Here is a 17,511-nt window from a genome sequence, read left to right as displayed (position 1 = left end):
AAAGGAAGTTAAGTGGCTTGCCTTCAAGTTGCATGTGAAACATTATAATAAATGAAAAATCTAAACCTAGAACTTGCCTTATAGAGGCTCCCCTTGCAGCCTAGAGTAAAGCTTTCCTTCTCTACTCTCCTTCATCAAAAAATTTTTTTTCTATAGGAAATTTAGAGAGATCTGAAGAAACTATTCAACAAAAACTTAACAAAAGTGAATAAAGGCAATGTCAAGGAAATGCTATGTCCTAGGGTTTCTGTTTGATTATAGACTAAACTGGCAAGTTTGGGCTTACCAGATTGGTGTTTTAATAAAAGAAATTTGTAAGATCAAGGAAAAAGATATCACAAGACATGGAAAGGACTAAAGCAAAAGATTTAGGCGAGGAAAAAGAAATAAAACTCAGAGAAATTTTATAAGGACAAGGTACAGACAGAGGTACAAAGGTGTGAAGGCTTTTGAGGAAAAAAAAAAAAAAGAAAGAAAGAAAGAAAAGCAGTAGAGCAGAATGGTTCAATGCATAGGCTTTAGCTCCAACCCAGTGAGTGTGAATGAACCTCTGTTACTGACTGAGTGACCTGGCATTAATCACCCTTCTTTAGTTTGCTCATCTCTAGGATAAGAATAATAAAAGTACCTATCTGAAAGGGCTGTAGTGAGGATTAAATGTTATAATGTATGTAAAACCTAACAGTGTTAAAACTTGACACATAATTGTTATTAATTATCATGCGGAAAAGCCAGAAGAGGAAAATGCAATAAACACAGCCTCAGATTTCCTCTACAGAGATCTACTGAGTCCTTTCTAACTCTATTTACACACCAAACTAAAGGAATCAAAATCTGATTCCCAAATAATGCATATCATGTTGAAGATTCTATTTGTGACAGCTGAAAAGTTAGTAGTATTATGCTTTCTTGAATTTTGTTTTCCTTGAACTGGTCTGAACCTAAAAGGCTCATTTCAACTTATCCAAAATGTCACTGGCAAACAGAGGGCAAGAATATACATAACCCAAACCACAGAAATGTTAAACAATTAAATTTTGATTCCCAAACAAGCAAACTCTCGTTCTAAGTGAGTGTTTATTAAACTGAAACAAAGTCTGATTTTGATATATAGAATACTATTTTATTCTTTATTTTAAACGTTTCTTACATGTTTAAAAATATACATGGGTTCAGAACAACCTCAATAAAATGATGACATTTTCTATTAAAGGACCTCTGAAGTCAAACCACTGGTGTGCAAACACAGTTGGCTTCCAATTTGAAGTCATAGGCACATTTCATTAAATGCATTTCATAAAACAAAGAAATCAAAATGCTGAGAAGAAATATACTCAGTAGTTTGATATAAACTTTAAAATATCTGTCAGGCAGGAAACTTATAGTAAAAAAAGTAAGATTTAGATGTTTTACCACTCACACCTGCTTCACTACTATTCCCCAAATGCCATTTTGCTACATCTAAACCCCTGACAATTTATTATACAATTCCATGTAGCACACTAAAAAATAAGTTAATTTAATCTTTGTGTATGAAAACAGATCATTACAAAAGAAAATACTGACAGCTCTTACCTGTATTTGATAATTAAGTATATTGTATTCTCAGCAGTAGTAAGAATGCAGCTTGGTCTAATATAAATATCTAAATAACAACTACACAAAAGTATTTTTCTCTTCAAAGAAGTTTTTGTATATTTTTTCCAATGTTGATGACTTAAGCAACATTGATCTATATATTGTGCTAAGAAAACATCAGGCACAGATCACATAATATAATTTACATTTTCTTTGTTGTAAAAAATATACTATATGCAAATGAATATCACACAAACGATTGGTGGACGCAACACTAAGCTTTGTAGACCTAACACAAAAAGGTTAATATTTACTCTTAAGAGGGAAAAAAATGGGGGTCACACGGAGTGAAAGGGCAATCAATACCTCACTTCTGGGTGAATACTCTGCGTCTGCATTAGAATTATTTGTGGATTTTCTTAAAGAAAAACAAAGCTTTATTATAGCAAAAAAAGATACCACTTTGGGCACATGAACTAAATGAAAAGGAACCAGATAAAAATGTTTACAAAAGCTATTAAAAATATTTAACACAATATCTCAAACAAGCTATAGATTGCTTTATTGGAAGGAATAGATTATTTAACATTATGATTGCTTTATATAGTAGATTCTTTCTTTAGCTAAGACACTTTTGGATTAAGGTACTGAAGGATGCAGATCAAGAAAAATGGACAGAGAAAAAAATAGCAGGCTGTTAGAAAGGGGGTGGCGGGTTAAGCATAATTTTACCCAGAAGAAACAAAAATACTGTTTCTTTTTGTTTATAGCAGAAATTTTATGCTGTGGATATTATAAAAACACAAGCAAAAGGGTTATGTGGCAGGTAATAAAATACAATACTTACTACGCATCCTTCATGGAGAAACCACAAAGTACAATGCAAAAAATTGTACTTTGCCACATATATAATATGTAGCATTTTCCTATAAAGGGCAATTTATGTAAGTGATTTCCACAAACACAAAGAAAGTGAGAGAGACAGAGACGGACAGAATGAGAGGCAAAGACAGAGGAGAGAGCTCAGTCAGAGAAGACAGAGATGCCGAGGAGCTTTGCTCATGTCCTGTGGAAGATCTGAGATACTTTTTTCAATACTTTTTTTGTCCTCCTTCTTAATTTTGCTATTACTGTACATTTATATTCACACACTATAATTATCTCATGAGATTACCCTCTGTACATTCTTTTCTCTAGTTCCCCACCACCACCATGGAAAAAGAGGGAAAAAAAAAAAAAAAGAAGAAAGAAACCTCTAGTCCCTTCATCTCATAGTCAACTATTCAAGTAAATATTTCTCTAGTGGCAAATTTCCAGATGAACCAAGAATACAATCCAAAACTCCTACAGATTACATTTGAATTCTGTATAGTTCTCTTCAAATGGAGCAGGAATTAGCCCGTTTCCGAGGTTTGGGGTCTCGTGCTTCCTGATCCTTCACACACATACAAGACGTGCACATTGTCTCGGACAGTCTTCGGAGGCCTAGCCGGAAAACACTGTTGGAAAGGCTATAGATTACACAGTTACAAAAACTATTACTTATAGCAAGCCAGGTTGTTAGGAAGGACAGTGCTGGATTGTCCAAGACCCGGGAGCTTTCTAGAAGAAAGTAAATTATGTAAGGGAGCCACAGCATGTAAAACACACTGGTTATCCGAAACAAAACCATGGCGTAGCGACGGTCAGGGCTGTGTCCAGTCTCCCCAGGGGCATCTACCTCGTGGCTAGGAAATCGGGCCCTCCGGTCATTTATCTCTTTGGTGTGCTGCCGGCAAATTTTGAAGATGTGGAAGTAAGTGAAGCAGACAACAAAGGCAGCAGGAGCATAAAGTAAACAAACAATAAAGCCAGTAAAATAGGCACTGGTGAGCCAGGAGGTGGCACACCATTCAAAAATGTCACCGTGGTACCCTGGTTTCCCCCAGCCAAAAAAAGAAGGCAAGAAAATTAGGCAAGAGTAGATCCAGATTAAAATAATGCAAATTCTCAGGCGACAAGGGGTGACCAATTGATTGTAGGAAAGAGGCTTGGTTATTGCAAGATAGCGATCCACACTTATGCAAGCAAGACATGCCATAGAAACACTTTTTAGAACGGAGATGATATATCCAAAAACCTGGCAAGTCAATGACTCATGGATACCTGTGGAGTAGTGAAGAAGTGAGAGAGTAGGAACCAAGCAGCTAACTCCAACGAAAAGATCAGCATATGCCATTGTCTGAATAAAGTAGCTGGTAGTATAATGGTGCAGGAGTGGAGCGCAGTGAAAGACAAAGATGACCGTTAAATTCCCGGCAATGATTAGAAATGTCAGCAAGACAATAACAACGGTCTCAAAGATGCACACATCCACTGCACTGTAGTAGCCAAATCCAAGTGGGCAGGAGTGACGTTCAGACACATTCACAATGCCACTGCTCATGTTCAGGATGCTCCATTCAGTCCACCTGGATTCATTCATGGCTTGGAATTAAGGGAATGGGTAGCCTTGGTTCCAGCAAGCAGGTGCCCTGTCCAGCATGTGTTAAACTCTGCACATTAGTGTCTTGGGATCAGCTTCGGAAGACAGTGGCGGTGCTTCTGTCACAGCTGAGCCTCCCAGAGAGTACTCAAGCCTCTTCATCAGCTCAGTGCAGCAGTGACACATCTCAACTTTGGGGTGGGGGGGAGAAAGGGAGGTAAGCTAGAAAGGAGGTGAAAAAAGGTCACTGATTAGCTTCCTCCAGTGCTCTCAAACAACTTTCTGAAGACACAGGCACTTCTAGAGAAAATGGATTTCTTATTACCTTGCACTATTAAAAATTAAATCTGTAAAAAAAAAAAAAATCAATTGCCAAGGGAAGAAAAGCCTTTGTGGGGTGTTTGGTCTCCTCAGAAAGGTAGTTTGTTAGGGATCAATTAGAATGAATGAGAAGAGAAAAAGTCTTAAATTGTCTCAGGCTTTCTGCTTCATCTATCATAAGAAGTGGATTCATACTTTACAGTTTAAATAACTAAGATCTAAGATCTAGTCGCAAATCTAAGAAAAAGTTCATTGCAGCAAAGAGTGTCTTTGGACTCAGTTCAGGGTTTGATGCTGGTGGATCAACTTTATGATCTATTTCTCCCTCATTTCTCAAAAAAGCTAACTCCCCCGACAAACACACACATGAGGTTAATTCTAAAAGACTCAGCTCTACTTGGGCACGAAGGAGCAGAGCAGAGGTAAAAGACTCCAGATTGTCCTATAACTCTCATGAGGAAATAAAAGCTTATTTCCAGTAGGGAAGATAATATACAATGGGTTAACACCTGACAAAAGATGATAAACTTTAAAGTTTTAATTCTGCATGCAATTTTTTAAGCATTCAGATGAAAACAGTTTTAGGTCCATCACAATTACCACCAACAATGTAATTTATACTTTTTCCTTTTCAGAGGGAAAATAAATAACTGTTACTAATTTCAGCATAAATAACTGAAAGTAACTTTCATTATCTGATATGCCACCTTCCAAATAATGGAGCATGATCATAAAATAATAGCTCAAAGTTATTTCTCACCTTCGCAACCACACCTATATCTCACATATATATGAAATTTAGACAATAGAAACTTTCCTATATACTCTGAGCTTACTTGACCAGAAATGCTGCCATTATTTATTACTTAGGTATTTCTAGTACGCTTTGTAGTCTACATTTCTATCTCTTCTATTTTCATCAGAGGATTAACACATTAGATCATTACTTCGACTAAATCTTCTGAAAGTGGAAAATTACCTTGTTTGTTATATTTGCAGTTATATAGCAGCCATATGTTAAGAAAATGCCTCTTCTATTTCTGTATTCTATTTTGAGCAAGTGCTCAATTAATACAGGGGCCATTAGGTAGGTTATAAGATGGTCTTATTTTAAAATACCTCTAAAGCATCAAGGTGAGTTTAAATCCTAGAGTTTGAAATACTGAAAGGCTTGCACGATAGAATCCATCCAAAAGGCTTCCAAGGTCATTCTGACATCAGGTGAACATTTGTCAAAAATCTTTTTTAAAGTACACGTATTTCAGAGAGTTTCTTGTCAGTCTTTGTTGTCATACCTCTTGAAGAAATAACATGCATTAGAAATAAAAACATTTCCTTCGGGAACAAAGCAGCAGCTTAATAGAAAGCATTCTTCTGAAAGTTGTTTTCTCGTGCACCACCAAGTCATTCAGGGAAGTCTTTCTTCTTTTATAATAGTCACAGGATATTCCTCCTTGTACATTCCTAGTTTCACTTATCACAAAATAGTTCTCTTCTTACAGGAATAAGGCAATGCTTCTCACCTACATTCACTCTTATCAGCTGCTAGGCTGGGCTGCTTGATTCAGAAGTCCGATCTACTGTGATGCAGTTACCAGGATGCTGTCGGTATATTCTTCACAATCTCTCAGTATCACTGCCTCCACCTGAGCCGGAGCCCTGCTCCTCCTCCTCATCCTGAGCTGATGCAGAAGAACTCACCATTAGAAAGGTGACTCGGTCCTCCTGCCCCAATCAACAGCACAGCCAATGGCTACTGCAGCTGAAACTGTCACTAGGTAACAGTTGCCAGGCACATGCAGGCTTATAGACTTACTCGGCAAGCTCCGATCAAGATTGACAAGAGAAGACAATGCAACTGACCGAGCCTTATAACATATTAATGGCACGTGTGAATCTCTAGAGGTAGTCTCCTTATAGCATTTGTAAAGATTATTTCCTATGGACAGGACAGAAAAAAAACAAAAAGCAAAAAAAGCCCTGGGATACACCTTTAAACCCTGTAAAGAAACTACCACGAGGTACTATGACACTAAAAAGTCAGCAGAAATCTAATGCTCACTGGCAGAAAAAATGTATTAATTATTAAAAATCAGCTAAGTCTTCATGAGCTCAAGTGATATAGCTACTAATTTTACTCTCTAAAATATAGTTATATTTTGATTAATAGAAGTTAAATCATTTAGTAATCTCGCCAATCCCTGCCACACCCACACTAACTTGCTGAATTTGATGTATTTAACTGTATAAACAAAGCATTGGAACTAACACCTCTATGCTAAAATCTATTTGGGGAAATATTTAAGGTCAAATGTGAATTTTGAAAAGTAGGGATTAGAAATAAGTAGAATGACTGTTTACTCCACTTTTTATCCTAATATGAAAAACAATCAGGGTCAAAGAACTCTGTCATATGGTGATTGAGCCACTCATACCCAAGTTAGAAGAAAGCAAATTAAGCTCCTTTACCTGATGGAGGTGAAAAACACTTCCATTTATTTTGACTTACTACAGACAAACATTCTCTATTTTAAGCATTTCCTTATGGGGTCAGCACTTTAAAGTGACTTAGAACTAATTTACAAATTATTTCAGAATTAAATAAGGAAAATTAAGATGAAAACGGAAGATAACTAACATCTGTTGAGCACATTCTGTGTGCCAAGCATTATGCTATGTGCTTTATATATTTTCTCTCTATAAAAACCTTAAATCTTTATGGAGTAGGTACCCATCATTATCATTTTCCAAAGGAAGAAGATGGGTACTAGAAAAGGTAAGTATAACTTGCCTACTAGAGTCATGAAACTAGCACTGAAATAGGTCAAAACTGTTATTCCTAACACCATATTGATGAACCTCTCTCCCTCCCTTTCCTTTCCACTGATGGCTGCCACTAAGGAAATGTCTAAGAAGAATTATTTTGGATTTCTTTCTTTCTTTTTTTTTTTTTTTTTTAGATTTCATTTAAATTCAGGTTAGTTAACATATAGTGTATTATTATTTTCAGGGGTAGAATTTAGTGATTCACCAGCTGCATGTAACACACAGTGCTCATTCATCAAATGCCCACCTTAATGCCCCTCACCCAGTTACTGCATCCCCCCACCCACCTCCCCTCCAGCAACCCTCAGTTTGTTTCCTATAGTTAAGAGTCTCTTATGGTTTGTCTCCCTCTCTGATTTCGTCTTATTTTATCTTTCCTTCTCTTCCCCTACGTTCATCAATTTTGTTTCTTAAAATGATTTTTAAATAACAGAAAACCCTATTTTTTCCTCCATGTTGAACTGCCTTACAGGAAGGCCATATTATTGTTAAAAATCTTCAGGGGCTTAGGTGAAATACAGAATGCAAGCACATTTCTCATTACCAGAATAATTTATAAAACAAGTTAGAATAACAATTGTAGAATGAGTACCATGTTGAGATTTGAAAGTAAATATTTAAATGTAATAACAAAAGGCTAGAAGGTCCTATTTTACAGGGAAGTATTTTGACTTTTAGGGATACCTAAAAGCATTAAAATCAAACAAGACTGGATTTAACTAACATTCTCTTTTACAATATAAATATTCAAAATAAAAATTACATTTGATAAATATTCATGAATGTAGACAGATCCCATACCCCATATTAAAAAGAGTTAAATACTAAGCTTTACTATAAAACCATCGAAAAATAAAACACTATCAATTATTAAAGTTACCTATGTCACACAAATCTAAATAAACCATTTACAAGGATAGACTTTACATGTATTTTTTAAAGATCTATTCTTTTTTCCTGAGGATTTTATTTATTTGAGAGAGAAAGCATGAGTGGGTGGGTAGGGGAGAAGGACAGAGGGAGAGGGAGAAACAGACTCCCCGCTGAGCAGGGAGCCCAACACGGGGCTCGATCCCAGGACCCCAGGATCATCATCTGAGCTAAAGGCAGATGCTTAAGTGACCAAGTCACCCAGGCGCCCCAGGCTTTACATATTTTTAAAATAGCTTTGAATGTAATATTTTCAAAATCAGGGAAATGGGAAAAAATCTCACAGGGAAATACAACTAAATTGCTTTAGTTTGACACATTTATTTCCAAAAACTATCACTGACAGGGATTTGAGTCTATGAATACTCTAAATAATCCATAATTGTATATGCTTCCAAAGGTATATGATAAAAAAGAGAGAGTTCAAGTAGAGCCTTTGATGCACTAAGCTTCCTGCTTTCCTTCTACCAACTTCCAAAAAAACTTCAATGGTTCTGGGGTGCCTGGGTGGCTCAGCTGGTTAAGCTCAGGTCGCGATCCTGGAGTCCCAGGATCGAGTCCCACATTGGGCTCCCCGCTTAGTGGGGAGTCTGCTTCTCCCTCTGACCTCTCCCCTCTCATGCTCTCTCTCTCTCTCTCAAATAAATAAATAAAAATCTTAAAAAAAAAAAAGCATAATCATATGTTTAGAAAAAAAAACTTCAATGGTTCTAACAAGATAATTTTCTTTTTGTTTTTAGAGATTGACTTGTTCCCTCACTTTTCTCCCTTTCCATCCTTTTTTCTGATCTGATTATAATAGGAACTAATTTATAATGTGAAGCTTTAATAACAAAAAGGCATTAATATCATATATTTACATAGCTCATTACATAAAGCACTCTTTGTTTTTAAATTAGGCATAATTCTCTTCATGTTAGGGGTCATTAGGTGTTTTATTATTGCCATTCTTATTACAATCATTATCAACCACCCCCCTCTCCTTTCAACTGATGAATGCTAGTCAAGAAATATCTAAGAGGATTATTTAGGATACTTCAGAATTACTTCTAATAGCTAAAACTATAGCTTTATGAGATGACAAACCACAGGTCTTTGATTTCTTATTTATACCTTAAGTATGTTTTATATGTATCAATATTTCATTATTTTTTTTAATTTTTTATTGTTATGTTAATCCCCATACATTACATCATTAGTTTTAGATGTAGTGTTCCATGAGTCATTGTTTGTGCATAACACCCAGTGCTCCATGCAGAACGTGCCCTCCTCAATACCCATCACCAGGCTGACCCATCCTCCCACCCCCCCTCCCCTCTAGAACCCTCAGTTTGTTTTTCAGAGTCCATCGTCTTTCATGGTTCCTCTACCCCTCCGATTTCCCCCTCTTCATTCTTCCCCTCCTGCTACCTTCTTTTTTTTTTTTTCTTAACATATATTGCATTATTTGTTTCAGAGGTACAGATCTGAGATTCAACAGTCTTGCACAATTCACAGCGCTTACCAGAGCACATTCCCTCCCCAGTGTCTATCACCCAGTCACCCCATCCCTCCCACCCCAGCCCCCACTCCAGCAACCCTCAGTTTGTTTCCCGAGATTAAGAATTCCTCATATCAGTGAGGTCATATGATACATGTCTTTCTCTGTTGGACTTATTTCGCTCAGCATAATACCCTCCAGTTCCATCCACGTCATTGCAAATGGCAAGATCTCATTCCTTTTGATGGCTGCATACTATTCCATTGTATATATATACCACCTCTTCTTTATCCATTCATCTGTTGATGGACATCTTGGCTCTTTCCACAGTTTGGCTATTGTGGACATTGCTGCTATAAACATCAGGGTGCAGTACCCTTTCAGATCCCTACTTTTGTATCTTTGGGGTAAATACCCAGTAGTGCAATTGCTGGATCATATGGTAGCTCTATTTTCAACTTTTTGAGGAACCTCCATACTGTTTTCCAGAGTGGCTGCACCAGCTTGCATTCCCACCAACAGTGTAGGAGGGTTCCCCTTTCTCTGCATCCCCACCAACATCTGTCATTTTCTGACTTGTTAATTTTAGCCATTCTGACTGGTGTGAGGTGGTATCTCATTGAGGTTTTGATTTGGATTTCCCTGATGCCGAGCAATATTGAGCACTTTTTCATGTGTCTGTTGGCCATTTGGATGTCTTCTTTGCAGAAATGTCTGTTCATGTCTTCTGCCCATTTCTTGATTGGATCATTTGTTCTTTGGGTGTTGAGTTTGATAAGTTCTTTATAGATTTTGGATACTAGCCCTTTATCTGATATGTCATTTGCAAATATCTTCTCCCATTCTGTCGGTTGTCTTTTGGTTTTTCAATATTTCATTATTAAACATTTAAGCACTTCAGGCAACTACTCAATAGGACCTAAATAGCAAAGTAACAGAGGGACATCAGCATCAATGGTAAATAAGATAAACAGTAGGTAATGATTATCAAGGAGAACTACACAACCAATATAATACTGTAAAAAGTAAAAATGAAGGGGGGGGAAATTGGAGGGGGAGGTGAACCATGAGAGACTATGGCCTCTGAGAAACAAACTGAGGGTTCTAGAGGGGAGGGGGGTGGGGGGATGGGTTAGCCTGGTGATGGGTATTAAAGAGGGCACGTATTGAATGGAGCACTGTGTGTTATATGCAAACAATGAATCATGGAACACTACGTCAAAAACTAATGATGTAATATATGTTGATTAACGTAACATAATAAAATAAAATTTAAAAAAATTTAAAATATTTTTTAAAAGTAAATATAGAATAAAAGGGTTTTTTTTTCCAACATTTTTAAAGGTACAAAAAAGGTGTATGCATTCAGAATGTATCTATTTCTTCAACTACTCTTCCCATCTGTTAACTTTTCTACATCTCCACTGTCATTGCCCTAAGCAAGCTAGCATTAACTTGTGTGTGGGCTCATGCAGTGGCTTCCAGTGTAGTCTTCCTGAATTGCCTGTGGCCTCTCTTCAATCCATTATGCACAAACAGACAGAATATTCTTTCCAAAATGCAAGCCAGATGATATCACTCCCCTTTTACAATACTTCAGTGGTTTCACACTGCCTCAAATCTGTTCTCCACATATCCATCCAATCTTTCTTTTCTATATTGTTTAGGATTAGCTAAACCTCCTCCTATTTACCCATCCCCCTGTCCCACATATATTTGCTATGTTCTCTACTGCCTCAGGACATTTGTACCTGCTGCTTACTATGCCATCACACTTTTTTAGTTAATTCAGATGCAACCTTCAGATTTTGTTCAAATACACTTTCTCACAGATACCCTCCTTGAATTCCTAGATTACACTAGATTCCATATTTATCATAGTTTATAATGATCTAGTTCATTCAATTTTGTCTTCCTAACTACACTGCAAGGCCCATGAGGGGAGCAATACCTGTCTTATTCCTTATTATATCTTAAGTGCCTACTCTACACTGTTGGACATAAAATTGGAGGTAAGAAGTAAGTGTTTACTATAACTTTAATATAACACACATAAAAATAGCTTGAAGAGTCTATAAGACAGAAAAACACTAATAACCAGTTTCTGTGAAGCTCAGAATATACAAAGTTGCTTGCAATCCCCCTTGAATGACATGCAAGCTTCACAAGAAATTTATAAAGTATATAACATGATTGCAGAAGGAGAATAATTAGCCTCCTAATATATTCAAATTGGGGGCAGTATTATTCATCTATACCTCTACCTAAACCAATTCAATATGAGTATTTGACTAGTGCTTTGAAAAATCCTATCTTGGGCGCCTGGGTGGCTCAGTCGTTAAGCGGCTGCCTTCGGCTCAGGTCATGATCCCAGAGTCCTGGGATCGAGCCCCGCATCGGGCTCCCTGTTCAGTGGGAAGCCTGCTTCTCCCTCTCCCACTCCCCCTGCTTGTGTTCCTGCTCTCACTGTCTCTGTCTCCGTCAAATAAATAAATAAAATCTTTAAAAAAAAAAAAAGAAAGAAAAATCCTATCTAGCAGGAGATAATGATTATTGACTTATTTTAAGGATGACAAATGCTACAAAATGCAGTATTAATATTTTTTAAATGTAGTATCAAAGCAACTTCATCTAAATGCTAAAAAAATAAACCATTTGAAGTAGCACATATTACAATCCACTGATTTAGTGATCCCTGAAGGACAGAAAACAAGTTTATATTATTAACTTTATTTCATTATGACAAGTTATTAACAATTACAAGTATTTAACAAATATTAAGTGAGTGTCACTACAGAAGAAAACTTCCTCACCTGCTAAAGACACTCCACGGAAAAACCTATAGCTAGCATGATAGTTAACAGTGAAAGAGTAAATGCTTTCTTTTTAAGATGAAAATAAGACAAAGATGTCTGCTCTTACCACTTCCATGCACTTTGTACTCGAGGTCTCAGCCAGTGTAACAGGCAAGAAAAAGAAATAGCTAAACCATATAAGAATAGGAAGACATGACTGCATACATTAAGAAATACTTTAAAAATCTACCCGAAAGACCATTAGAACTAATGAGTAAGTTTGTCCAAATACAAGGTCAAAACAAAAATCACTGAATTTCTATATACTTGCAAAAAACTATAGTAAATGAAATTTTAAAACAATAAACCATTTACAGTTAGCTTCACGAAGCAGAAAATACCAATAAATTTGACAAAAGATGTGTAAGACCTCTACCCTGAAAACTACAAAATTAGAAGGTCCTAAGTAAATGGAGAGATATACCACCTTTATGGGTTAGAAGACTCAATACTGTTAAGAATGTTAGTTTTACTCAAATTAATCTACAGATTTATTGCTATTTGTAGAACTAAATAGTTGATTCTAAAACTTATATGTAAACAAAAAAGGGTTGGGGTAGCTAAAACAATCTGGGGAAAGGATTTTTTAAAAGCTGGAGGACTGGTACAACCTGATTTCAAGACTTATTATAAAGCCACAGTAATCAAGACTGGCATAAGGATAAACAAATAAGTCACTAAAAAGAACAGAGTCCAAAAATAAACCCATACTTACCTACTGAATTTTAAAAGACTAAAGTCAAGAGGAAAAGAAATCTTTTCAGTAAATGTTACTAGAAAACTTTGGATATCTGGGGAAAAATTAACTTAGACCCCATCCTCATACTATATACAAAAACATATTTGAGATAATCACAGATTATGTTTAGATAAACATAAAAATTTAAATTATAAATATGTAGCTTCTAGAAGAAAACATACTAGGAGAATATCTTCATGACATGTAAGTAGACAAAGATTTCTTAAGATACAGAAAGCAATAACTATAAAAGTAAAATATAATAAATTATACTTAAAATTCTGCTTTTCAAAAAATATTAAGAAAATCAGTGAGTCAAAAGACTAGGTGAAAATTTAGCAAAACATATTATCTAACAAAAATTTGTATCTAAAATTAATAACTGACTCCTATAATTTGTTAGTAAAAATACAAAGAACCCAGTTAAAAATGGGGAAATGCTGTCATAGATACTTCACCAAAGAAGATATACAAATGCCCATCAAGAAAATGAAAAGTGTTCAGCATCAATGGTGATCAATGGTCATATAGTCATATGCCTACTAGAATGGCTAAAATTAAAACACTGCAAATATTAAGTATTTGTAAGAATGCACAACAATTCAAACTCTTATAAATTACTAGTGGTAATGTAAAATGGCCCAACTTTTTTTATATTATTTTTTTCACTGTTCTATTAGTTTCAGGTGTACAATATAGTGATTCAACAATTCCATATATCACCTGGTGTTCATGACAAGTGCCCTCCTTAATCCCCATCACCTATTTCACCCATCCCCCACATCCTTCCCGTCTGGTAACCATCAGTTTGTTCTCTATAATTAAGAGCCTGTTTCTTGATTTGTCTCTCTCTTTTTGCCTTTGCTTGTCTCCTAAATTCCACACGAGTGAAATCCTATGGTATTTGTCTTTCTCTGACTGACTTTTTTTGCTTAGCATTATACTCTCTAGCTTCATCCATGTTATTGCAAATGGCAAGATTTCATTCTTTTTTTATGGCTGAATAATGTTCATACATACACAATATATATATACACACACACCACCTCTTCTTTATCCGTTGATCAATCAATAGACAATTGGGCTGCTTCCATAATTTGGTTATTGTCAACAATGCTGCTATAAACATAAAGGTGCATGTATTCCTTTGAATTAGTGTTTTTGAATTGTTTGGGTAAATACCCAGTAATGCAATTGCTGGATGATAGGGTAGCTCTATTCTTAACTTCCTGAGGAACCTCCATACGGTTTTCCAGTGACTGCACCAGTTTGCTTTCCCACCAACAGTGTAAGAGGGTTCCTTTTTCTCCATATCCTCGAAACGGCCCAACTTTTAAAACTTTGAAACAGTTTGGGAGTTTCTTATAACATTAAACAAATCTACTTACCGGTTCCAACCAAAATGAAAAAATATATATATCCACAAAAAACTTGTATAAAAATGCACATAGCGGCTTTACTTTTAATAGCCAAAAACTGAAAACAACTCCTATATCCATCACCAGGGAAACAGATAAACAAATTGTGATATGTCCATACGATTCTGAAATAGGTGAACTAATTTTTTTTTTAAAGATTTTATTTATTCATTTGAGACACAGAGATACAGAGAGAGAGAGAGCATGAGCAGTGGGAGAGGCAGAGGGAGAGGGAGAAGCAGACTCCCTGCTGAGCCAGGAGCCCGATGTGGGGCTCGATCCCAGGACCCTGGGACCATGACCTGAGCCGAAGGCAGACACTTAACCATCTGAGCCACCCAGGCGCCCCCAGGTGAACTAATTTTTGATGAAAGAAATCAGAACATAGTTCCTTCATGTGGGGTGTGGATGTGGATGTGTGTGTGTCTTGACCAGCAAGAGGTATTAGGAAACTTTTAGGGATGATGGAAACATTGTGTATCTTGATATCTGTGGGTAACATGCATGCATATATATCAAAACTCATTAAAATGTGACATTTAAGATCTGTGCATTTCACTTATATGTAAATTATAGCCACAAAGAATGATAAAGCTATGAATGCACTTGCATGTTTCAAGTGCTCCATTTCTTTGTAAAACCACCACATCAGAGCCCTAAACTACTTGAGCAAATTTTAAGGTGTTGCCAGCAAATCATACATTGATGTTTAAAAAGAAAAATACCAGAATCCTCCAAAGCAATGCCCCATCAAGAATGAGAATTACTGTAATGTCCAAAAGAACAGATCCTACGAGACAGAATAACTACATCTATCCCATGTCTACTTTCACACTCTCTCAATCAGTATACCTGACTCATGGTTCAGTGTTTGTACTCACAGACACAACAGCCCAGATGCAAGTGAGACACTGGGTGAGAAAAGACTTCTTATTAAATGCCAGTTATACAACACTCTGAGGCTGCCCTAGCTAGCTGGGATCTAAGACAACTGGCCAAGAAAGCAAACCTTTTGAGAGATTTCATTATCTTTAATCAGTCACAAAGGAAAACAGAGAAGGAAAATACTAATTTACATGTATGTTTAACTCTGAGTGGGGGAACCCTCAATTAAAATATATAATTAAAATCAAATGAATAGGTCAAAAATAGTATGCAGAGCAATAAAATAAAACCATGCACAGTATGCTCTTTCTTCACATTTCCCCAAGTTAGGTTATTACTTTTAATAAATATTTATTAAATTTGAAGACAGGATAAGACTATGACGTGAAGAAGAGAACATAGGCTCTAGCATAAGCCAGATTTGGGAGGGGGGGCACACTGGCTGCAGTACTCATTAACTGTGACCCCGTGGGTATGTCATTCTTCCCACGTGTCTCAGCTTCCATCTGTAAAATGGATGTAACTCCTACCTTTGAAAGTTGGTTATGAAAACTAGAAATTAAAGATAAACCATAAAAAGCACATAGCTGTTCATTCAAAGCTCATATAGTAAAGGTAAGCATATTCTTTTTTATCAATAGACTTTTTGTTTAATCATTTCTCCTTAAGAAACTACACCCACAAGTAACCTGTTGAGATTAGGAAATTAATAACAACTCTTCCCCTTTTCTACTGATTGCCATCTCCCTCCAAATTCCTTTTAAAAAGTACATTCTTAAAATGAACACATTATTTCCACCTGACCATGCATCTTAGGAAATTTATATGAACAGCAACACAGTAATGTAAAAATTACCAAAGTTTAGTCTGTAAAAACCTCAGTTTCATGGACGCTGCAATTCCCAGATAATGAGGGTTTCTCTTTTTAAATTTTTAAAATTTTGCTTCACCCTATGAAATTTTACATTTAAATCTTTATAGGATGTATCATCCACTCCTCTGTCTTCTTAAACTGAGAATTCTGAACATAAATTTTGCCTGGTAGGCTGGGATCATCACTGTTAACATCAATGAGAACACAGTCTTATGATACAATCATACCTCTGTAGCTACTAGATTGCATTTACATGTATATACAGGTATAGATACATAGATTTTATATATAGAGAGAAACAGACAGACTTGTTTAATTTCCACAAGTAACCAGGCACCTAGAAAAGAACGGAGCTCCCATATTTTCTGACTCTATTTGCATAGCAAATATAGCAGTACTCCTCCTTCCTCTTCTAATTTGCTATCCTTAATTTTCTAAAGGTTTAAATATCAGAAATTAAGCTTACAAGAATTTTTCTCAACGAGTAAACAGAAGTACTATTCTATGAATAAAATGCCATAGCTCAGGCCTAAGTTGTCAGTTATTTCTGGATAAGTGAAGTGGTAACTGTTTGAGTATAGCAACAGGCATGATAAATACACTTAAAAATAACACAAGAGAAAAGGAAATTCCAAGCTTTCTTATATCTTCCATGTAAGAGCTATCCATTAATCATGTTCTTCTCTTACTTTATGAAACAATTCTGGAAATTAAACTGTTTAATAAGATTTTTATATCAATGAAATCCCATCAAGTATTAATAGTATGTCACAGAAAGGGTTCAATATAGCCACCTCCCTTTAAGTTGAACCTTAAAACATCTCCTGCAAAGCTCTGTCAAATTATACAAAAACAGAATAGTACAATTACATGTGAATGAACCCAAATAATGGGTTCACATTATAGGAAAGAAATGAATGAACCCAAATAATGGGTTCACATTATAGGAAAGAAATGTTGATTCAAATTCATTTTTAATTGAAAGAGATTTTTCCCTTATAAAAGAAAATTGCTATTTTTTTAAGATATCTTATTGTTATGGCAACTGAAGTGCTAAAAATAATAAAGAAATATCAAAGTTGTTATAGCAACTAGAATTTTAAAAAGCCATGAAGTGTAAAATAATCAAACCTTTACTTGG

General features: G+C 35.8%; 2 protein-coding genes across 5 annotated transcripts in view; both read right to left on the bottom strand.

Annotated features, from left to right (window-relative positions):
• The window catches only part of RABGAP1L (RAB GTPase activating protein 1 like), a 748,424-nt gene that overhangs the window by 480,626 nt on the left and 250,287 nt on the right, over nucleotides 1–17,511 (bottom strand). The gene's annotated exons all lie outside the window — the stretch shown is intronic.
• On the bottom strand, nucleotides 47–6,436 carry GPR52 (G protein-coupled receptor 52). 2 transcript variants are annotated; one of them, XM_036117557.2, is made up of 2 exons: nucleotides 5,343–6,436; nucleotides 47–4,264 (listed from the first exon to the last, which is right to left on the bottom strand). In XM_036117557.2, the coding sequence occupies exon 2, from the start codon at nucleotides 4,040–4,042 to the stop codon at nucleotides 2,957–2,959; it is 1,086 nt and encodes a 361-aa protein (XP_035973450.1). In that variant the 5' UTR covers nucleotides 4,043–4,264; nucleotides 5,343–6,436; the 3' UTR covers nucleotides 47–2,956. The 2 variants fall into 2 exon arrangements, with proteins under 2 accessions (XP_035973450.1, XP_035973456.1); XM_036117563.2 differs by having other exon boundaries at nucleotides 5,483–6,436.

The sequence above is a fragment of the Halichoerus grypus genome, chromosome 7 (genome assembly GCF_964656455.1).
Source record: "Halichoerus grypus chromosome 7, mHalGry1.hap1.1, whole genome shotgun sequence".
In the NCBI taxonomy this organism is placed as follows: domain Eukaryota; kingdom Metazoa; phylum Chordata; class Mammalia; order Carnivora; family Phocidae; genus Halichoerus; species Halichoerus grypus.
Note: the sequence above shows the minus strand (reverse complement) of the source record. Positions and strands in the feature narration are given on the sequence as shown.